This window comes from Medicago sativa, chromosome 8 (genome assembly GCF_051527215.1).
Source record: "Medicago sativa cultivar Bolivia chromosome 8, Bolivia_mono, whole genome shotgun sequence".
NCBI lineage: Eukaryota > Viridiplantae > Streptophyta > Magnoliopsida > Fabales > Fabaceae > Medicago > Medicago sativa.
In genome coordinates, this window is record NC_140756.1 from 66,539,244 (window position 1) to 66,559,955 (window position 20,712).

General features: G+C 34.3%; 2 protein-coding genes and 1 pseudogene across 4 annotated transcripts; all 3 read left to right on the top strand.

Annotated features, from left to right (window-relative positions):
* Positions 1-2,454: 2,454 nt before the first annotated feature.
* On the top strand, positions 2,455-7,854 carry LOC146900686 (putative pentatricopeptide repeat-containing protein At1g77010, mitochondrial pseudogene; annotated as a pseudogene). Of its 2 annotated transcripts, XR_015022015.1 has the most exons (7): positions 2,520-5,265; positions 5,950-6,050; positions 6,140-6,250; positions 6,683-6,800; positions 6,900-7,083; positions 7,199-7,291; positions 7,685-7,854. The product of XR_015022015.1 is annotated as a putative pentatricopeptide repeat-containing protein At1g77010, mitochondrial pseudogene, transcript variant X2 (transcript). The 2 variants fall into 2 exon arrangements; XR_015022014.1 differs by having other exon boundaries at positions 2,455-5,265; positions 5,942-6,050; positions 6,140-6,800.
* LOC146900687 (2-oxoisovalerate dehydrogenase subunit alpha 1, mitochondrial-like) lies at positions 5,095-6,160 on the top strand. Its single transcript, XM_085736969.1, has 4 exons — positions 5,095-5,265; positions 5,681-5,775; positions 5,942-6,050; positions 6,140-6,160. The coding sequence occupies exons 1-4, from the start codon at positions 5,095-5,097 to the stop codon at positions 6,158-6,160; spliced, it is 396 nt and encodes a 131-aa protein (XP_085593095.1).
* A 1,798-nt stretch (positions 7,855-9,652) lies between the features above and the next one.
* LOC146900688 (S-adenosyl-L-methionine-dependent methyltransferases superfamily protein) lies at positions 9,653-16,867 on the top strand. Its single transcript, XM_085733832.1, has 7 exons — positions 9,653-9,829; positions 9,907-10,075; positions 10,301-10,380; positions 13,701-13,761; positions 13,909-14,024; positions 15,083-15,215; positions 15,731-16,867. Exons 1-7 carry the CDS (start codon positions 9,730-9,732, stop codon positions 16,014-16,016), a joined length of 945 nt encoding a protein of 314 aa, XP_085589958.1. The 5' UTR covers positions 9,653-9,729; the 3' UTR covers positions 16,017-16,867.
* Positions 16,868-20,712: the final 3,845 nt, after the last annotated feature.

Sequence of the window (20,712 nt, forward strand, 5' to 3'; positions counted from 1 at the left end):
CGTCCGGTTTAGAATCATGTCATGAATATGCTATGTTATTTATGTTTAGGCTATGTTACGTAAAGCGTATGCTTGGCAATGCGGTTTAGGTTCCCTCAACCGCCATGACATGTATAGATGAGAAACCTATAACAAGCTAAGATATGATTATGACGGCTCTAGTATGCACTACCGTCTAAGCATGCAAGTCCCCACACACGTATAATCAACCGTCAGGTTGTAATGTAGACACGTGGTGACCGTAGGTTTCCCCTTGAGGTTGCCTATAGCCTAGGATTTAGGGGAACTCACTGAGACATTATGTCTCATCCCAATCCTTATTTGTTTCAGATAAGCAGGATGTTTATGCATGTTCGGAGCCGGATGGATATTACTTCAAGGGTTCGTTCGTAAAGCTGCAAGACGTTATGGACATCAAGGATGTATTTCTATGTATGGATGAGTTGTGTTGTATTATTATTCATACGAACGTAACTTGATGTAAATATTATTCATTCGAAGTTTTTAATTGTTGTATATTTTAATGTATCCAGTACTAATATTAACGCACGTGCTAGACTTTCTAGATACGTCTGGTATGGGTGTTACACTAGTTAACAAGACCCAAATTAATACCCATATCAGTCAATAACATTCATACGAAGAACGAATTTGACATTTTCATATGAAGGACGAATTAGTCTTTATGTTAATTTGTGGACTTAATTACGTCCATACCCTAGAAGTCACTATTTTCTATATATACACAATTTTAAATACTTAGAAGAAAAAAAAAAACTCTATAACTCCAAATAGGATTTCTTTCAAAAAAAAAAAAAAAACTCCAAATAGGATTACAACTAGAGAAAATAGAAGATGCACAGCCTCTTAGCGAAAAATAGTCTTACACCGATATTCAATGAACATTTTTCACATGCATGCAATTAAATCATGTCACATAGATATTTATGAAAATGTTTCAAAAGCTAATCTATAAAAAAGAAACTATAATGTAATTTGATTAGATGCATGTATAAAAAAATGTTTTACACCACCAATGCATATAAATTAATCTCAATTATGTTGTCATATTCATTAATTGTCGTGACAACGTATCATTAGATGTTTTTCTAAAAATATACTCCCTCCGTCCCGCAATACTTGACCTATTTGGGAAAAAAATTTGTCCCACAACACTTGACCTTCTCAAATTTTTAAGCTTAATTTGACAAGTTTACCCCTTATAGTTACTTTTTGTGGTCTCCATGTAAAAGTTTGTAGTGAAACAAAGAAAGTAATCATTACTTAAAAAAGTGAAGGTTTAAAAATATTAATAAGGGCAATTCAGTAAAAATATCATTCTCTTTCTTTCATCATTACACTTTTCTTAATCTGTGTGAAATGGCCAAATAGGTCAAGTATTGCGGTACAGAGGCAGTACATCACTAACAAATACAATTATTTTACACATGCATTCAATGATGTGTTATCATCCTAATTAATGAAAATGAAAACACATGAATTGTCATATTCATTACTTGATGTGACAACACATTTTTAAATACATTTATAAAATGACTGTACATTCATAAAACATGCTAATTAAACTCTTGATTATATGTCATGAAAGATTGATAAGTTTTCTTATTGGATAATACTATAAAATTGTTTTAAAATGTTAGTGCGTGCCTATTAAATTCTTTTTTTTTTTTGGTTTAATAGTCTAATTGTTAACACACTTTTAAGTGTTAAAAAGGAAAGAATTCGTAGTTCGAACTTCTATTGTTAGCTACCAACTAGAAGTCGTCGTGAGCTTAACCCAGTTGGTATGAACAATGCATAAAATATGCAAGGTTCGGGGTTCAAACCCCGGCCACCAAAAAAAAAAAAGATACCAAGTGGAGAACTTAATGTGTTGCTATCCATAACAATATATAAATGAAATACGCTCTTTTGGGTTGAAATTTTTCTTCTATTTTTATCATTCATTTAAAATATTTTTATCATTCATTTAAAATATTTTTACCATTTTTATAATATTACTTTTTTTTTAAGGAATATTACTTGAATTATCGAATAAAAAGTTATTTAAATCTCATTAAAAAAAACAATGAAAACAATATTGGAAAAAAAACATTATTCTAATCTAACGTAACAAAATACTGTGTTTTGATTTAACATTTTTTTCTTATAATTTTACCATAAACTTGATTAATTTTTATTAGGCAAAATTACACCATTAATCCCTTAACTTTATTTTAGATAACACTTTCGTCATTTATTTTTTTTGTCACGATTTAGTCCTTTATGTTATAAAATAACAACATAGTTATCATTTTTTATTAAAAAAGTAATCAAAAACTCCAAAAAAATTCATCAAACTCATAGACAAAGGCAAATCTTATCATTTTATATCATAAAGACTAAATCGTGACAAAAAAAAAAAGATAAAGGACGAAAGTGTTACCTAAAATAAAGTTAAGAGACTAATTGTGTAATTTTGCCTTTTTATTATGTTCGTTGTAGATAAAAGCATATGTATCACCATAAAATGACAGGAGGAATGAAGAAGAGGTGTGAAAGTTATGACTATGCAGTTACATAGCGTGTGCCGCACGCTTCGTGAAGTGAGACAACTTCACCTCTCACTCCTCAAAACCGGTAACCTGCATTCATCCGTCATCACCACCAACCGCCTCCTCCAATTATACTCGCGCCACGGCTCTCTCCATGATGCATCCAAACTGTTCGACGAAATGCCGCAACCAAATCCTTTCTCTTGGAACACCCTCATTGAAGCTCACATTAACTTAGGTCACAGAAACAAGTCACTGGAATTGTTTCATGTCATGCCCCACAAAACCCATTACTCCTGGAACCTCGTTGTTTCGACGCTTTCCAAGTCGGGTGATCTTCAACAAGCTCAGGCTCTCTTCAATGCCATGCCTATGAAGAATCCTCTTGTTTGGAATTCGATGATTCATGGTTATTCTCGACATGGGTATCCTAGAAATGCAGTTTTACTTTTTAAGGAGATGAATTTGGACCCTTTGGAAACGGTGCACCGTGATGCGTTTGTGTTGTCGACTGTTTTTGGTGCATGTGCTGATTTGTTTGCTCTTGATTGTGGGAAACAAGTTCATGCACGCGTTTTTATTGATGGTTTTGAATTCGAACAAGACAAGGTTTTGTGTAGTTCGATAGTTAATTTTTATGGGAAATGTGGTGATTTGGATAGTGCTGCTCGGGTCGTGGGTTTTGTGAAGGAAGTTGATGATTTTTCTCTATCTGCTTTGGTATCAGGTTACGCAAATGCCGGTAGAATGAGTGGTGCAAGAAGGGTTTTTGATAACAAGGTCGGTCCTTGTTCTGTGCTGTGGAATTCAATTATTTCAGGTTACGTGTCCAATGGTGAGGAAATGGAAGCATTGGCTCTATTCAACAAAATGCGTAGGAATGGGGTTTGGGGAGATTTCTCTGCTGTTGCAAACATTTTGAGTGCTGCCAGTAGCTTGCTCAATGTTGAACTTGTGAAGCAAATGCATGATCACGCTTTTAAAATTGGGGCGACTCATGATATTGTGGTTGCTAGTACTCTGCTTGATGCATACTCCAAATGTCAACACCCCCATGAAGCTTGCAAGTTGTTTGGTGAGCTGAAAGTTTATGATGCGATCTTGCTTAATACTATGATTACTGTGTATTGTAATTGTGGAAGAGTTGAAGATGCAAAAGGGGTTTTTAACTCGATGCTTGATAAAACCTTGATTTCATGGAATTCAATCTTGGTTGGCCTCACTCAGAATGCATGTCCAAGTGAGGCGTTGGATACTTTCTCTAGGATGAATAAGCTGGACGTGAAAATGGACAAGTTTAGCTTTGCTAGTGTTATAAGTGCTTGTGCTATTAAATCATCCCTTGAACTCGGTGAGCAGGTATTTGGTAAAGCTATTACTTTGGGGCTTGAATCTGACCAAATAATTTCTACCTCACTTGTTGATTTTTATTGTAAATGTGGTCTTGTTGAGATGGGACGAAAAGTTTTTGATGGAATGATTAAAACTGATGAAGTTTCATGGAATACAATGCTGATGGGATATGCAACAAATGGACATGGAATAGAAGCACTAACCCTTTTTAATGAAATGGGGTATAGTGGTATGAGGCCTTCTGCTATCACTTTTACTGGGGTTCTTTCAGCCTGTGATCACTGTGGTCTTGTAGAAGAAGGAAGGAATCTGTTCCGTACTATGAAGCATGACCATGATATAAATCCAGGGATTGAACATTACTCTTGCATGGTAGACCTTTTTGCCAGAGTTGGTTGTTTTGGGGAAGCAATGTATCTTATTGAAGAGATGCCTTTTCAGGCTGATGCAAACATGTGGTTATCAGTATTAAGAGGCTGCGTATCCCATGGAAATAAGACTATCGGACAGATGGCTGCAGAGAAAATTATTCAGCTTGATCCTGGAAATTCAGGTGCTTATATACAATTGTCTAACATACTTGCAACTTCGGAGGATTGGGAAGGATCAGCACAAGTAAGAGAGTTGATGAGAAATAAGAATGTTCAGAAGATTCCTGGTTGCAGTTGGATGGATTGTTAAATGAGAAACTCAGCATCTCACTTCCAGGTGAAGAGTAATCAACCTAAGGAGGACAATGCCTCAGTGAAATATGCTTGGAACTACTATTAAGCCTTGAAGTTTTCTGGTCTATTACCAGCGCTGACTCACCAATTTGAAGAGAATGAGGGGCTTAAAATGGCTTGAGTTGGGTTGAGACTGTTTCTTGTCAACAGTAATCTAAAAGTTCTAGCAGCTAGAGCTAAAAGCACAAGATTTTACCCAATACATAAAATACCTTGAGTGTAGGACAATTGGCGGTGAAAGTTGGAAAAGTATTTGGCGCATATGCACCATATTATTTACCACAGGTGACAGAAATCTAGACTATAGGCAACATAAAAAAGAATGGTATGCTGTCTACACTCTACACCCAGGCTGAAGTTTAGTGCCTGTATAGAGATCAATCCCAAGATTCAAATCATGTAGTGAAGTTGTTGACAGGAAGGTATTTTGAGGTTCAGAAATTTAGACTTTAGGCAAAGAAATGGCTGTGTGGATGTATTCGGAGATGGCCACTCTTCAAACTACGGACAGCATATTCTATGAGGTACAGAGGCAAGGAAGAATTTCCTTCTACCTCACCTCAATGGGAGAAGCAGCAGTTAACATTGCATCAGCTGCTGCACTTTCTTCTGATGATATTATCTTGCCTCAGGTTTGCTTCTGCCCCAAGGCATTGAAATTCCCTCATGTTTCTTTTCAAATTCAACTCATTTTTATATTTTGCTATGTTACAATTTCTGCTATTGTGGATCTCTGGAAACGAAATAGGACAACTGAAACTCCCAAATGTGAATCACCAATTTAAGACACTTGTAATATAATTTAGTCTCTGAAATTATTTATATTTTAAAATAGTTCTCAAAATTAAAAATCTTCAATCAAGAACCAACGCGGTTGAGAATTTTCAAATTCAAGAATCATTTTGAAATTTCATTAGTTCCATGGACCAAATTGGCATCAACCTGCAATTTTCTTAACTAATAAGTGAACAATAGTCCTGTTGTTTGGAACACTTATAATTTGATTAACTATGGATGATTAAATGTACGTAACATTGTGGCTGCTAGTGCCGGGAGCCTAGAGTTCTGTTATGGCGCGGTTTCACTCTGCAACAGTTTGCTCATCAATGCTTTGTAAACGCAAATGATTTTGGTAAAGGAAGGCAAATGCCTATACACTACGGCTCTAACAACCACAATTACTTCAGTCTCATCCCCTATTGCGCAAGACATAATAGATACCATATACTATAATAACATGTTATAATAATTTCCTGAAATTGTTAATTTGTGACATTCACTCTGATTAAGTTAATGTTGTTTGGCAAGAAATTCAGAACACGATTTCCTCAAGCTGTTGGTGCCTGCTTATTCGCTTGAAATGGACGGCAAAAGTGCTTGTGCAGTAACTTTTTGCGGGGATGGTGGTACTAGCGAGGTTAGTGATGATGAATATGAGCCTTCTCTCTGAAGTAATAATAGAATAATACATCACTATATTAATCGCTGATATTTGAAATATTGCAGGGAGATTTGATGCCGGTATGAATTTTGCAGCAGTAATGGAGGCTCCAGTTATTTTTATCTGTCGCAACAATGGATGAGCCATCAGTACCCCTGTTGAAGAACAATTTCGAAGTACTCAATAGAAATTCTTCCTACTTTTTTTTTGTCTGAAAATTACTTAGTCCCACCATACCCAAATTTGATATGTCACTGATTTTTAACTTTTTATTTGACTAAATATATGTCCTGTTTGGACTGATTTACTTGAGTTTATCTATTCATATAAATACTTGAGACTTTTTGAGAAAGCTTGTATAAACAACTTATGACAAGTCCATAGCTGTTTTTAGCTTATTTCCATAAGCTCTCCAGGATAGCTTACAAAGACATCTTATACCTTGTATGAAAACAATTTGACTTAAATCTTTTGTTATAGATATAGCTTATACATAATGTATATGCACTTAATTAAGTTGTTTGTCCAAATAGGGTCTATATCATGTTCATGTCTCTGTGATTAACTTCCAATTTTAGAAAAACTAGACACTTATATTGTGGTGAAAGGTCAAGCTTATGGAAATGGAGTATCAGAGTAGATGGAAATGATGCACTTGCTGTTTATAGTGCAGTTCATACCACACATGAAATTGCTATAAAAGAACAAAGACCAGTCTTAATTGAGGTATGATTGAGTTGAGCTCCTAATTTTACATCATGCAAAGATTATCATGATTCTAAGTATTTTCACTAACTGATCTTATGGTGAATGAATGATGTTCAGGCTTAGTTATAGGGTAGGCCACCACTCTACATCCGACGATTCAACCAAGTACAGAGCAATTGATGAGATTGAATATTGGAAGATGGAAAAAAATCCTGTGAATAGATTCAAAAAATGGGTTGAAAGGAATGGTTGGTAGAGTGACAAGGATGAATTGGAGCTTAGAAGCAGGGTCAGGAAGAAGGTGAGTTCAATTTGTTAATTTTGTTGCAATTTATTTAGTCCAACATATATCTTGGTATGCATGCACCAACCTGTTTTGAGTTTTGACATTTTGTTTTTTTGGATTTGTATTACAGTTATGCATGCTATTCAAGTGGCAGAGAAAGCACAAAAACCTCCACTTGAGGACGTTTACTGATGTCTATGACAAACTTTCATCAAACCTTAAGGCTTTGTTTGCGAGTTTGGAGGGGAAGGGAGGGGAAGGCTTGGGAAAAAAGGAATAAGTAAGTGCAAGAAATAGAGGAAAATGGGAGAGGAGGGTTTTGGGGGGTTAACTTTTCTTCATAATACAAAACCCTCCTCATTTGGAGGAACTAAAAAATTGTATTGGAGGAGGGTTTTGGGGGGTTTTGGAGGGTTAATAAGAATTCTTCAAATTTAATTTATGTTGTTATAATATTTTTAAAATTAAAAATAAAGTAATCATATGCATTAATTTATCATTCTCTAAAAAACTACTTTTTTAATTTTTTTGAAAGATTTCTCTATTTTTCCTCATATTTTGCACCCCTCAAAGCCTTTCCTTTCCTTCCCCTCCAAACTCCCAAACAAAGCCTAAGGAGCAAGAAAGACAAGAAAGAGAACTTAGAAAAATCATTGAGAAGCATCCCAAAGATTACCCTTCTGATGTTCCTTTGTAGATATTTCCAATTCAAATAACCATTTGTTCACAAATTCACAGTCAGAATGTAAAATAAAGTTGGGGGCTGCATGCATATTCTTCTGGTTACTTTTTATTTCGAAATTCTTGTGTTACTCACTATTAAATTAACGTGTTCTACCATAAAAGTAACATTTCAATAACATAGAAATAAACTATAGAAAAACTAGAATATTGCTCTGTAGCTTCTGTTGCTCTCAGGGCCGTCTTAACAAATTCATAGGCTCGGTTTTAATTTTATAAGGGATGCAAAAAAAATTAAATTCTAGGCCCCAACAAAAATAAATAAGCCATTTTAAAAAAAATAATATTAGAAATCACACTTTGATGGGTCTTGAACACATGACCTCACACTCAACAAAAAGTGGCCACGCCACTGAAGCAAGCTGTACATACTAAAATAATTTGCTTTTAATATATATATATATATAACCATTATTTTCGTGTCTTACATATAAAAAAAATATGGGTTAATTAAGTAAACGGTCCCTATAAATATTCAGAATTTTGTTTTTAGTCCCTACAAAATAAAATCACACTTTTTAGTCCCTGTAAAATTTTCCATCAACATTTTTAGTCCCTATAAATTTTTCCAACAACATTTTTAGTCCATATAAAATTTTTCCATCAGCATTTTTAGTCCTTAAAATGCTCAAGGAAAATGTCACAGGGACTAAAAAGTGTGATTTTATTTTGTAGGGACTAAAAACAAAACAGTGAATATTTATAGGGACTAAAAACTTAATTAACCCAAAAAATATTTTGGGCCCCAAAAAATTGGAGGCCCGGTGTCGTCGCCCCGCCTCGACGGGCTATGGGCCGGCCCTGGTTGCTCTTATGTCAATGCAATTAAAACTAGAATATTTATTACTTTATCCTATTTTATTAATATTATTTGAGTTAGTAATTAAAAAATAGTTAAATCATATTAAAATAGGAACAACTCCACTGGAAGGGGGTGTTTGTTTCAAATTTACAAAATGTAATCGTGGGAATAATTTTCCTGGGAATATAAGGATGAAAATTTTATTCCCGGGTTTACGGAGAAAATGTGTTTGGTTAGTATTTAAAGTATTCCTGAGAATGACTGGTAAAACGATATTTATGGATAGTAATTAATGATTTTATTCCTCCAAATTTCCTTAGGAACAAAACAAAGGAATAAAATTTTAAAATTTGAAACAAACATAGGAATATATCTTTCATGCTATCATATTCGCAGGAATCTCTAAATATGACTTGAAACAAAAGCCCCCTAATAAAGGTAATATTGAATATTATAGAAAAGAGCTTATTGTAATTTTATTTTGCAATTTATTTATCATATTATATGCAACAATTGAGATATCTCTTATGTATAATTAATTGCATTAGAAAAACGGATAAATGACTTGTCGAAAAAGAAAATAAAAGAGGATAAATGAATACCTAATTCCTTTAGTTAGTTTCTAAAATGATAAGCGACCATAAAACTATTTTTCTTATTTTTTTTAATATCTAAACACAATATCTTATTCGTTACATTTTCTTTTCCAAATTATAAGTCATTTTGACTATTTAATAAAATTAAGAAATGTAATTAATTTTGCATGAAAAGAAATTATAAGTTGTTTTATAAAATTGTTTTTAATAAATAATATGAGAAAGGTAAATTAAAAAAAAGATAAAGTAATAAATAGTGTTTTTTTGACAGAGTAATAAATAGTTAGTGGTATAATTTCTTAAAAAAAAATAGTTAGCAGTATAATAAAAAAAATAAATGATCGATATATAAAAAGATTATAATTTGGGACGGATGAAATGACAAAGTATTTTTCATTCAAAAATAAAATGTCAAAATATTTTTTTTTTAAACCACAAACATTTCAACAAAAATTCCATCAGCCTCACGTCTTCTTCTCGTTATTCTTTCACTCAGTCTCCCCCAGGCACTGAAATCAAAAGATGGAAAACAGAACGAACGAGAAAGCTTCATCGTTAAGATGGAAAATCCTTCGTCAAGCTCTTCTCTCTAACCCTTCTTCTTCTTCTTCAACAAACTCAGGTAATTCAATTCTCACATCCACATTCATCAAATTTCGTTCCTATTCAATCTTCTTTTCATGCCCCAATTATTTTCAGACGAACAATCTCAAACGAGTATCAAACGCATTTCAAGAAGAACCAGTCATGGATTCAACTTGATACAATCTCATGTAATCCACGATGAACGTGGTTCAAATAATTGCAGCAAAGATGCTCGAGTTTGTTACACTTTACCAATCCCTCACGCTCCTAAACTCTTTTTGAGGTCAGTTTTGTTTTTGGTGTTCAATTTAAAATATTCAAGTTAGCTCGGTCGGTGAGTTAAGAGACGTTGAAGGAGTTTGATGATCTGGAACTTCTAACATTGTTAACATTTGTCTATAATTTTTTTTTTAGAATATTAAGATCAAAATTGAAAATAGGAAATGGAAAATTAGCCATCAAAGATTCTTAGTTGAACATTATCTATTGTTATATTTTATTCATGCAGACAAAGAGTTGACAACCATGCTGATCTCAATGATTTTCAGACATGTAACAAATACAACATTGACAACACTGGGCTTGTCTGTAAGTTTCTTCGCCATCTCAAAACACATAACTGCATCTAAGATTTTCATTTCCGAGCTTACAATGACTGATTATATTTGCATAAAATATTCTCATCATTTTTTACTCAGACTGTGGTGTAAACTTCATGCTATTCTATTGTCAATGTAGAATAGTTGAACAGTTCAGAATAAAGCGGCACATGAGCTATAAGCTTGTTGTCAAAGTTTTTATTCTATATTGAGGAGAAGTCTTTTCTTTAGGACTTGAAATAATTACATTTGTTGTGTGACGTATGCTACAGTTTGGTGTATTAGGCCGGAGTGTAACCCCCCAAGTTTTTAAGGAAGACTTTCTGTCTTAGTTGCTGTTTTGGGATCTTGCATAAATCACATGGTCATTTATAAGGGTTTCCCTTGTAAATATCCAGTGGGATTTGGTTAATGTTGCTCCCTTGATCTTGTTATTATTTTTTGTTTCTTCAATTTATTTATTTTTGGCTGTGGAGGTTCCGTTTAGTTACCTGTCACTTGTTGATTGAAGCTCAATGGACCTGGAGTTTTTGTTCCAGTTGATAAAAGCCATATAATAGAAGAGAACATAAACAAAACACTGTTTTATTGGACAAAACCAGGCTTATATCAAGAGTAATATAAAACTTGAATGAAAAAAACAACCCACAGAAAAAGAAGAAAAAAACAAAGAAGTTATCCGAAACATTAGGCAGTTTGAGAGGGTTTAATCTCTTCCAAAGTCCCACCATATTCCTGACCTACCTTCTCTCTCTATACTTCCCTTAAGACCGCTTTCGAGCTGCATCTTACTCCTTCCCTACTACTCTCAGCTTCCAGCTCAGTAGTTAGTTACCCCTGGATAATGGAAATCTCTCTTTCCTTTTTTCTATTGGTTGTGATTCCCTGTATCACAACTTGTTTTTTTTATCTTCTTTCATAGACTTCAATTATGTTATGTGTTCTACCAGAGTCTATGAAAGAGAGCACATAACATAATTGAAGTCCATGAAACTCCCTCCCTGGGTTATTTACGAAGATGATGAACCAGTTTCGAAGACTCATCCTAAGGAACAAATCTGCAATTTTGCACTGTTTAGATTCAAAGAAGGTAAAATCTATTGAGTTTAAATGGAATACCCTTTTGGTATCGAGTGTAACCTTCAAGGGAACACCTGAGCTGTTTCAATAAGATGGCATTTTTGCATTTATTAACCCCATTTTGTCGAGGGGTATGAAATGAACACATGATGTTTGGTGAAGAAATGAGATGCTGCTGCATAAAACTTTAACATGATCGAGGTAAACATGTAATATCAACGCATAAGGTAAGCATGATTAGATCAAATTTTGTTTTCTATCTCATGGTAAAATTGTTGGAAAATGGAAATAATCCAGAGTATTTGAACTCCAAAGTTGATTTAGTATGACTAGGAACTCATATATCAATGGACTAGGGAAAAAGGAGACCTAATTCCAATATTGACTTGATTAGGAAGCAAACTACTCGTGTTTCTTGAGTTAACACAACTCGCAAGACGTAGTGGAAATCTTGGACAAGGTTCGACTAATTGCTGTAACATTGTCAGGATAGAATGACCCAATTCAGCATGCATTAGAAGGTGGAATCTGTGGCATTGCCAATGCCAAGGTAGTCGGTGAGTTGGTAGAGATCATTAAACTCACATCTAATGTCAATCATCTAACCTGAACATTGATCCCTCAAAAAAAAAAAAAAAAATCTCTAGTAAAAGATATGAAACAATCAAGAGAGCAGTTTAAGCGGCTAATAAAAAGTAAATTAATTGGAAATCTTGGAACATATAGCACAAAATCAATTGAAAGAGGAAGGAGAGGTTGGGTGTGTGGACTCTGTTTGGGAACCATTAGCTAAGGTAACCATGTGAAATAACCCAGGGAGGGAGTTGAGAGAGAAGCTATTTATATCTGAAGGTGCAATCAATGGCACTATAATCCAGAACCCAAAGACCAAGAGATGATGATTGGAAGTACGAGCCAACAAATTACTGCTGTGTACAATAGAGGTAGTGGAGCTTAAACAGATGCTCGACAAACTATTTCAAGATATCATCATAGCAATTAGTTGTTGTAGGATTAGTTTATGTAATGGGAGCTTTCAATAGTCATTGCCCATAGTCACAATAGGCACTGCAAAATGCACTGAAGCATGCATCAAGCAGCAAGAACAAGTATGTGCAGCTTGGACGCTATCTCATGCAATGCACTAATTAAATCAAATTGAGGTGATCTATGTAGGGTTCAGGGCAACCAAAGCTCAGCTGGTGGCTGCCTGAAGAAAGCAGACACACATGGCTGAAAGTGGCTGCGCAAAGGTTAAGGTTGCGACGCTGTTTGTTGTATGTAGGTGCATCTAACGGTGATGTTGCTGGCCAGAAAAGTTGCTGGAAAGCGTCAGATGGTGGCCAGAAAACAATCTAACAGTGGCTGTAGCGGATTTTTGGGTTTCTGGAATGAGGACACATTAGTGGAGACCAAAAATCTTAGGGAAAACACAGTTTCTGGAAAAAACAAAAGTTGGTACCGATGAACTAGTGGGTATCCCGGGATTCTTGGATCAAGGTTGGCTCTTATCGGGCTCTAGATATCATGTTTAGTGGGAAAGACAAGTGGTGAAATCTGTGTTTGACACAATGAAGCTTGTCACACTCACTACAAAGATTAACATTATCCTATTTACATGATATCGAGTAACCATAATTACCCTATTTGCATTATTTCTAACTGATCAAAGTTTCTGTAGCAATTATGTAGATAAGGTTTTTTTTTTTCTTACAGTGATAAGGCTATTCTTTAAAAATTTATTTTAGGGCATATTTAATAGCTAATTGAATACGATTTTATATGCTATTGAGTGGAGGGAGATTACTTTTTTGTGTAAATGTTCTGATGTAAAAAAAGTTATTATTTTTTGCCTAAAAAAGATGATTTTATCTACAAAAAAACTTTATTCACTGGAGGGACATTTTTTGGATGAAACAACATAGGTGATTATTTGCTATCACTATTTTTTGGATGAATACGATTTTATCGGCTATTGAGGTTTTTTATTCACTGGAGGGAGATTACTTTTTTGCGTAAATGTTCTGATGTTAAATTTTTTTTTTGCCTAAAAAAAACAATTTTATCTACAAAAAAAACTTTCTTTTATTCGCTGGAGGGACATTTTTCGGATGAAACATCATAGGTGATCATTTGCTACCACTTACAATTTTCACTATCCTCTTCATATTGATTCAGGTCTTTTTATTTTCACAGTTGGTGCTTATAAATTCATGATGTCCTCTGCAGGTAATTGGCCATCAGAAGATGTTCTTGCTCATTATTGCTTGTCACATACAGATATATTCAGGTTTGAGGATCTATATTTTTTCTTTTATGAGGATTTTACTCAGCTTTGAATAACTATTATTATATTTTACTTTATTCTTCCTCTGTATATTAGCATCATTTTGACTGTTATTTTTCTGTGACCTCAGACTGGTATGATTTCTTTTAGGTCTAAAAAAGTTATTGAGCTTGGTTCTGGCTATGGCTTGGCTGGATTTGTTATTGCAGCTGTTACTGAGGCATCTGAGGTTGTAATCTCAGATGGAAATCCACAAGTAGTTGATTGTATCCTTTTGCTATAGTTATTGATGACAACATTTCTTAATTTCTTATGTTAATTAAATAGATGATTAATTGTATTGTAAGAATTCAATACTTGTTCTACAAATGGATGTGAGGAAGGGAAAATAGTGTCTCCTGGGTATAAATTTCAACAAAGTTCTTTTCTTTCCCTTTGTATTTTTAATGATAAACATGAAACAACTGGATTAAAATTTCATGATCACCTTTTAGACCTTTATTCACAATGGATGCTAGGTGTCTTATATGTGTAAAATATAATTTTATAGTAGCCGTTGATGCCATTATTACTCATTAGTTAACATGTTTTTCCCTAAGCCTTATTTGAACTCATTTGTGAGCGGTTATTTACTGCAGCGTGATTTCACGCTGTTAGCAGGACAGATATAGTGTTTAGTTATAGATGACCTTATCAGACGAGTTTGGTGGCATTTTGGTGATATCTTGTGCTCTTATAGACCTGTATTTCCTACTTTAGATAATATGGAAGTTATTGCCCAAGTGTTTGTCATTTAATGTCTGTCTCAACTTCAGTTGTTGTATTTAGTATTTACTTGTGGAAAGGAAAAGACCACTCAAAAACTTGAATTAGTTATTACAAGCAAATTGGTGTCATTTGATCTTGTCATATGTATGCATGTGGGTGTGCTGATAGACAGATTGGTTATGTCCAAGTCTAACCTTGACTGTCCATATATAATTGTATAATTAGGATTATGTCGTCCCTATATAATATGATTTTTAAAAAACATACATGGTTGGAAGTAGTGAGATCTTTAAGCAAAAGTATCAGCACCTATATTTATATTAAAAACAAATGTACTCTACTGCTGGTATTAGTGCTTCTGCGTTGCCGTTGAAATACTTCGCCCATGTTTGACATTTCTCCCTTTACGGGGGAGATTTCTCGTCCCAATGTAATAAACACAGCATTAAAAGTTTTTTTTTTCTTTCAAAAGTTTGCATGGAATATTATTCCTTTTGAGAATATGCTTCATTAAATATTTTCATGTCAAGTGGATTGTTCATCGATGACAATCAAGATACTCAGCGTAACATTGAAGCTAACTCTGGAGCATTTGGGGATACGGTTGTGAAGTCTATGAAGCTTCATTGGAATCAGGAAGATACTTCTAGTGTTGCAGATGCTTTTGATATCATTGTTGCAAGTGATTGGTAAAATCTTTTATTTGAATTTTCAATTTTCAACTGTTCAATATTTGCATGCTTTTCCAACTTAGATGACAATCTTATTTTCAGCTCTAGTGACATAGCTGTAAACCTGTAATTTCTTACTTAGATGCCAATAGCATTTTCTATAAATAGTTTTGATAAATATAAGAGTCAAAGGGTTCAGCATGTGGTGATAATTCCGGATCATTAAATATATTGTTTATTTCATGGAGGATTTGTTTTTTTTTCATCGATGAACAAATTTTTGCATTCATGTTATGGTTGGTCAATGGAGTTACTTTTCTATGTTTCCTTTGTTAACTTTTTATCATTTTCAATATTTAAAGTTGGATATGTTCAGATAATGACTAAATATTTTCAAGTGGAGAAAAGGCAAACTTATATTATGTACGAAATTAATCAGCAGATTCACATGCATGCAGCTTGACTTGCCTTTTATTTTGGTCTTTATGATAAGCTTGTCTTTATATTATGACATTGAATGGTTATTTTGACAGCACTTTCTTCAAAGATTTCCACAGAGATCTTGCTCGAATTGTCAAGCACTTGTTATCAAAAACAGGATCTTCCGAGGCTATATTTTTAAGTCCAAAAAGAGGAAACTCATTGGACCAGTTCTTGGAGGTAGCTGAAGAACATGGCTTGCATTTCAGTGTAACAGAGAACTATGACAAAGAAGTCTGGAAGCGTCATGAGGGGTTCTTGAATGGTGCAGATAGGGACTATTGGCCCAGTTATGAGACAGGTCACTGCTATCCACTCTTAATCAGAATCACCCTATGAACTTTCTTCTAGACATTCTGCCTGGGACCTCCTTTCATTGTTGGTTGACTGTTCGTAAAGATAAGTGGAAATCTATTCCTCCAACAGAGGAAATGTCTAGTGAAGACACTTACCAATTGCACGCTTATGTAATTTTTTGTTGGGGTCACATCTTCAATAGACAGTACTTTTGTCATCCAAGAAGGCACAAATGAATGTGAAGGGGATGTGGGGATTCACGTCAAAAGTGAAGATTATAATATCTGTCACAAAAGTACCTGAGATTTTTAAAAACTTTATTTTAGCCCACTTGGTCTTTATAACCTGAAAGAAAGGAGAAGAAAAAAAAAAAAAGTCATCAATAGTTCTTCATGTGGTATAAAATATTATTACTAGTGATTAAAATGCTTTCACAAGTGTGTCATGATTATGATTAAAAAATGGAAGGTTAGATGAATCATGTTTGGGGATTGGTTGTGGTTTTATTATCGTGACGGTTTCTTGGATTAGCTAATGGTTTCTGCACTGCAACTTTTGACAGAAAAAAGTTCCCCTTATCTTCATTTAGGCATCATAGTTACAAGGATAAAGCTTTTAGAAGAGCAGTCCATTGAGTAAACAAAGCAACTCCACCAATGGGGTGAAGCTCTACTTGTCAAAAGATAGCATTTGGTTCTATTAAACTAGAAATTTATCCAAGTGGAAAATTGATGCTTTTTTCTTGTATCTAATAGTAATAGTAATAGTAATTAGATGTGCTTTGTCTTTGCAGTGAGATTATGTATGGACATATGACTTGGGATTCTTAGCTATTAAGTAAGCAACTATCAGTATTAATTTTCATATAAGGTTCTGTTTTGTCGATTGGACTACTCTGAATGTCTCATTGTACCCTTTGTGAAATTTACTTGCCTTTTTTATTTATTTATTTTTTCTGTAAAAGGATGGTCTAGTAGTGTCTCGTAGAAAAAGGGTGGGGGCCAGGGACAAGCACAAGCCTAAGACGGTTCATGTACTAAATAAAATGTTTCCAAATTACTGAAAGGGTTCATGCAGCCGCAAAGGACTCCTATAACTAATGCATGTCAGATAATACTTTTCAGAGTTTTCTGTCCAAGAAACATGGCAACCACTGAATATTTTTCATGCATATATAACTGAAAGTAACTGACCAAAGTTTGTTATCAAGAAACTGTAAACGACCAACGACCTATTTGTCTTTATAATACCATGTGTGTTAACTTGTTTGTATTTTCGTTTCAAAAAAAACTTTTGTATTTTATATTGAATTTTCAAGAATTCATCACACATGATTTACATGTATATTGTACCAATGTCATCATACCGTATATATCTAGGCCAAAACTATCATATTCTCTCACCCAGTTATTGTTTATACCAAAACTATCATCCTCTATATTGTCTTAACCTCACCTTTAATTCCCACTTTGATGACTTCCTCAGCTAGGGATAGATTTTATGCTCTGCAATATCAAATAAACCATCAAGAAATTCGATTTTTTCCATAAGCTATCAAGAGAATGAATTCCAAAGTTTGGGTGATTGTTGATACCAAAATGATTAAACCCGTAGGGAGAGTTAAGCCTTACGAGCAATAATGCCATAGTAGGATCAAAATCACCCAAGAGGTGGAAACTAAAAAGGAGATTAAAGCTCCCAAGAGTTAAACTCCCAAAGGAGACTAAAGTTCCACATCAACTATTACCAACTTTGCTTCCACTACCATATTAGCAGAATGATGTCTTTGCTAATAGATCAGTTGTCTGCCCCTTCTTATTCAGTACCGAGGACAAATGGCTTAATTACATTGAACTGGGGCCCACACTATGCTAGAACTTCACCTCTAGTTGGTTCACAATTTACCTCACCTTGACACGACTTAGTCATTTCTATTGCCTCAACTAAATCTTATATTGTCTGGTATGTTTATTAGCCTATGAGTATTGCCTTAAAGAATGGAGTGTTACTTTTCCCATCCTATGCCTTTCCTCGCGCGCCCTATTTTTTTTTCCAATTTTACCCCTTGTCCGTATTTTGTTTTCCGGATTTCATTGTTAGAAATTTGCAGATATATCCGGATTATATTACCCGGAATAGTGTTTTACCAGAACTTTTGCAATTGTAAGGTCTACAATTCGTAAAAGAAAATGCAAATAAACTAAAAAACATAAATAAAAAGACACAAACATAAAAACAATCCATTTTATTAATATATGAACAATACATTACAATAATTTTCAAGCTTTCAAGCTTTTTAAGCTTATTACATAATATCCTAAATCTATTTCTAATCCTATCCTATTACATAAGCTATACCAGTGGCTCCAGCTCTAACTCCAGCCACTGATGAAGAGGAAAGAGGGTGGGAGGAAAGAAGATGGCGGGGAAGAAGAAAATCTGTTGGTGGGGAGACAGAGGGGGCACAGAGGCCTCCAGGGAACAAGAGACCATGATGGTCAACATGACACCCAGACAAACCCACCTCAGATTCAGACTGACCCCTACCCTATTGACCGATCATATGACCCCTGATGGATTTCCAAAGAGGCCTCTTTCTATGAAAGGCTAACGATGGAAACACATCGTTGTAGAAGAGGAGAAGAGAAGAAAGAAGAAGGTGTGAATTTTTTTTAGAAAATGAACCATATTTATAGGGGAGGGGGTTAAAAAACGTGTGGGAGGCCATCAATGCCGGTCAAAAAACGTGTTTTTACACTTGACCACCGCCCAAAACGTTTGAAAAACGTTTTCTTTGTGGTGCAGACCACCGGCCAAAACTTCTGGTGAAGTCCGGAAGATATAATCCGGATTACGTATGCACTCCGGATTACGTATTCCGGAAAAAGACGATAATGGGGTGTCCCAAAGTGAAACTTGGGACGTTGTGTATGGTGAGGGTTGGTTCGGATTGTATAATCCGGATTGATTCAGCATTGGATTCTTCTGTGTGGCCTGCATTGTACCGACAATTTTTGTGGTTCACAACGCCCAAATACCTCTATAAATAGGGGTCCCTGTTTTCATTACAAGTAAACTACACCAGAAAAAAAATCATGGAATTCCCTGGCTTTGATCCGAACACCAAGCTAGTGGCAGTCTACTACAACGGTGGAACACCACCCCATCTGTTTAGGATTCGTGACGATGTCACCCTATCCGGGCTGAAAGATGAGCTGGATCAAATCAACCGTCAACTCAATTAGTGCATTGTCCAATCAAAAGTTGATCATGATGACGGTGCATGATCTCTATCTTGTTCTACATTGGATCAAAAAAATATTTATGATGATGACAAGTGACATTTGTCACATTCTAAATCAGAATAAAAGCAAACCTACCGTAGTTGATTTTTAAGCTGTAGTACTATAGTGTCAATATAATAAAGAAGACACGAGTATTTTATTGTCTCTGTTTACTTTGTGATTTCTTCATTGTGATGGAGAAAAGACAAAATATTAATTAGGGATGATGTACTTTCAAAAATAATGAAAATGTTTTGTTTGTTTATTAGTTTTCATAAATATAAACACAATTGTTTATTTTTAGAGTGTATTTTCTCTTTAGAGATTCCAAATATCTCTGAGTTCATGTTTAGAATCATCGTAGATTTGATAAATTCACAGTGAATATAAACATACACTTTACTTTCTTCAAAATTGATGGTACCCTAAAAAATTGATGTAAGGAGGAATCACTCTTGGCAAAGCATTAAGGACAATTTACGAGTGGAACGTGGCTTGAATGTGATACTTAAGAACAATGAAGCACATATTCTTTATACCGACATCAGACATATGACACGTTAACATGACATAAACTAAATTGAAAGTTGAGATAATTAATATATTAGCCTTATGATAACAAAGTTATGGGAATGATAATGATCCCTGGGAAAAAGAGTAATGATAGGATCTTTTTACAATGAAATCCTTGCATAAATAATGCTAAGATAAGATGAATCATGTACTTTATAAGAACTAAATTAATCCTATGATAATTAGCCGCACAAAAAATATGATAAGAGAATCATTTTTTTTTTTTGTGAACTAGAGAATCATTTTCTATTTGTCTCAAAAAGTAAAATTGTAAAAAGTTTAAATCTATGGTTAGGAGTGTTTGACCAAAAGTCAACTTAGAGCATCCACAATGGGAGAGTCTTAAACATTTAAGACCTGGTACCTAATAGGTACCCCCATTGTGGAAAAAAAAAGTGAGGGTCTTAAAAGATGTAAGGTTTAAATTAAGACCTCATTCTTAAATGGGCCCACATCACCTTTTTATTAAAATAATAATTAAAAAGTGTATTAAAATAGCTAGTGTATTAAATAAATAATATTGGTGGGACCCAATTAGACCTTTTGTTAGAGGGTCTTCATTGGAGTGGTTGAGTGCCTATTAGGTACTATTATTAAAAAATTATTAAAAAGTGATGTGTCAATGTGGGACTCATTTAAGACCTCAAAGATGAGAGTCTCCATTGTGGATGCTGTGCTTTAGTGGTGTTTAAAAGGTTTTTTTTTTATTTGTGATATTTAGGGTTCGAATCTCAAACCTTGCATATATCATGTATTGTTTTTACCAGCTGAGTTAAGCTTACGGGGACGTGTTTAAGAGGTATCTAACATGCCTCTTGAGTTGAAAACATATATACTTTTTGTTTTTACTTATATATTGCTAATAGGCCATTGACACATGT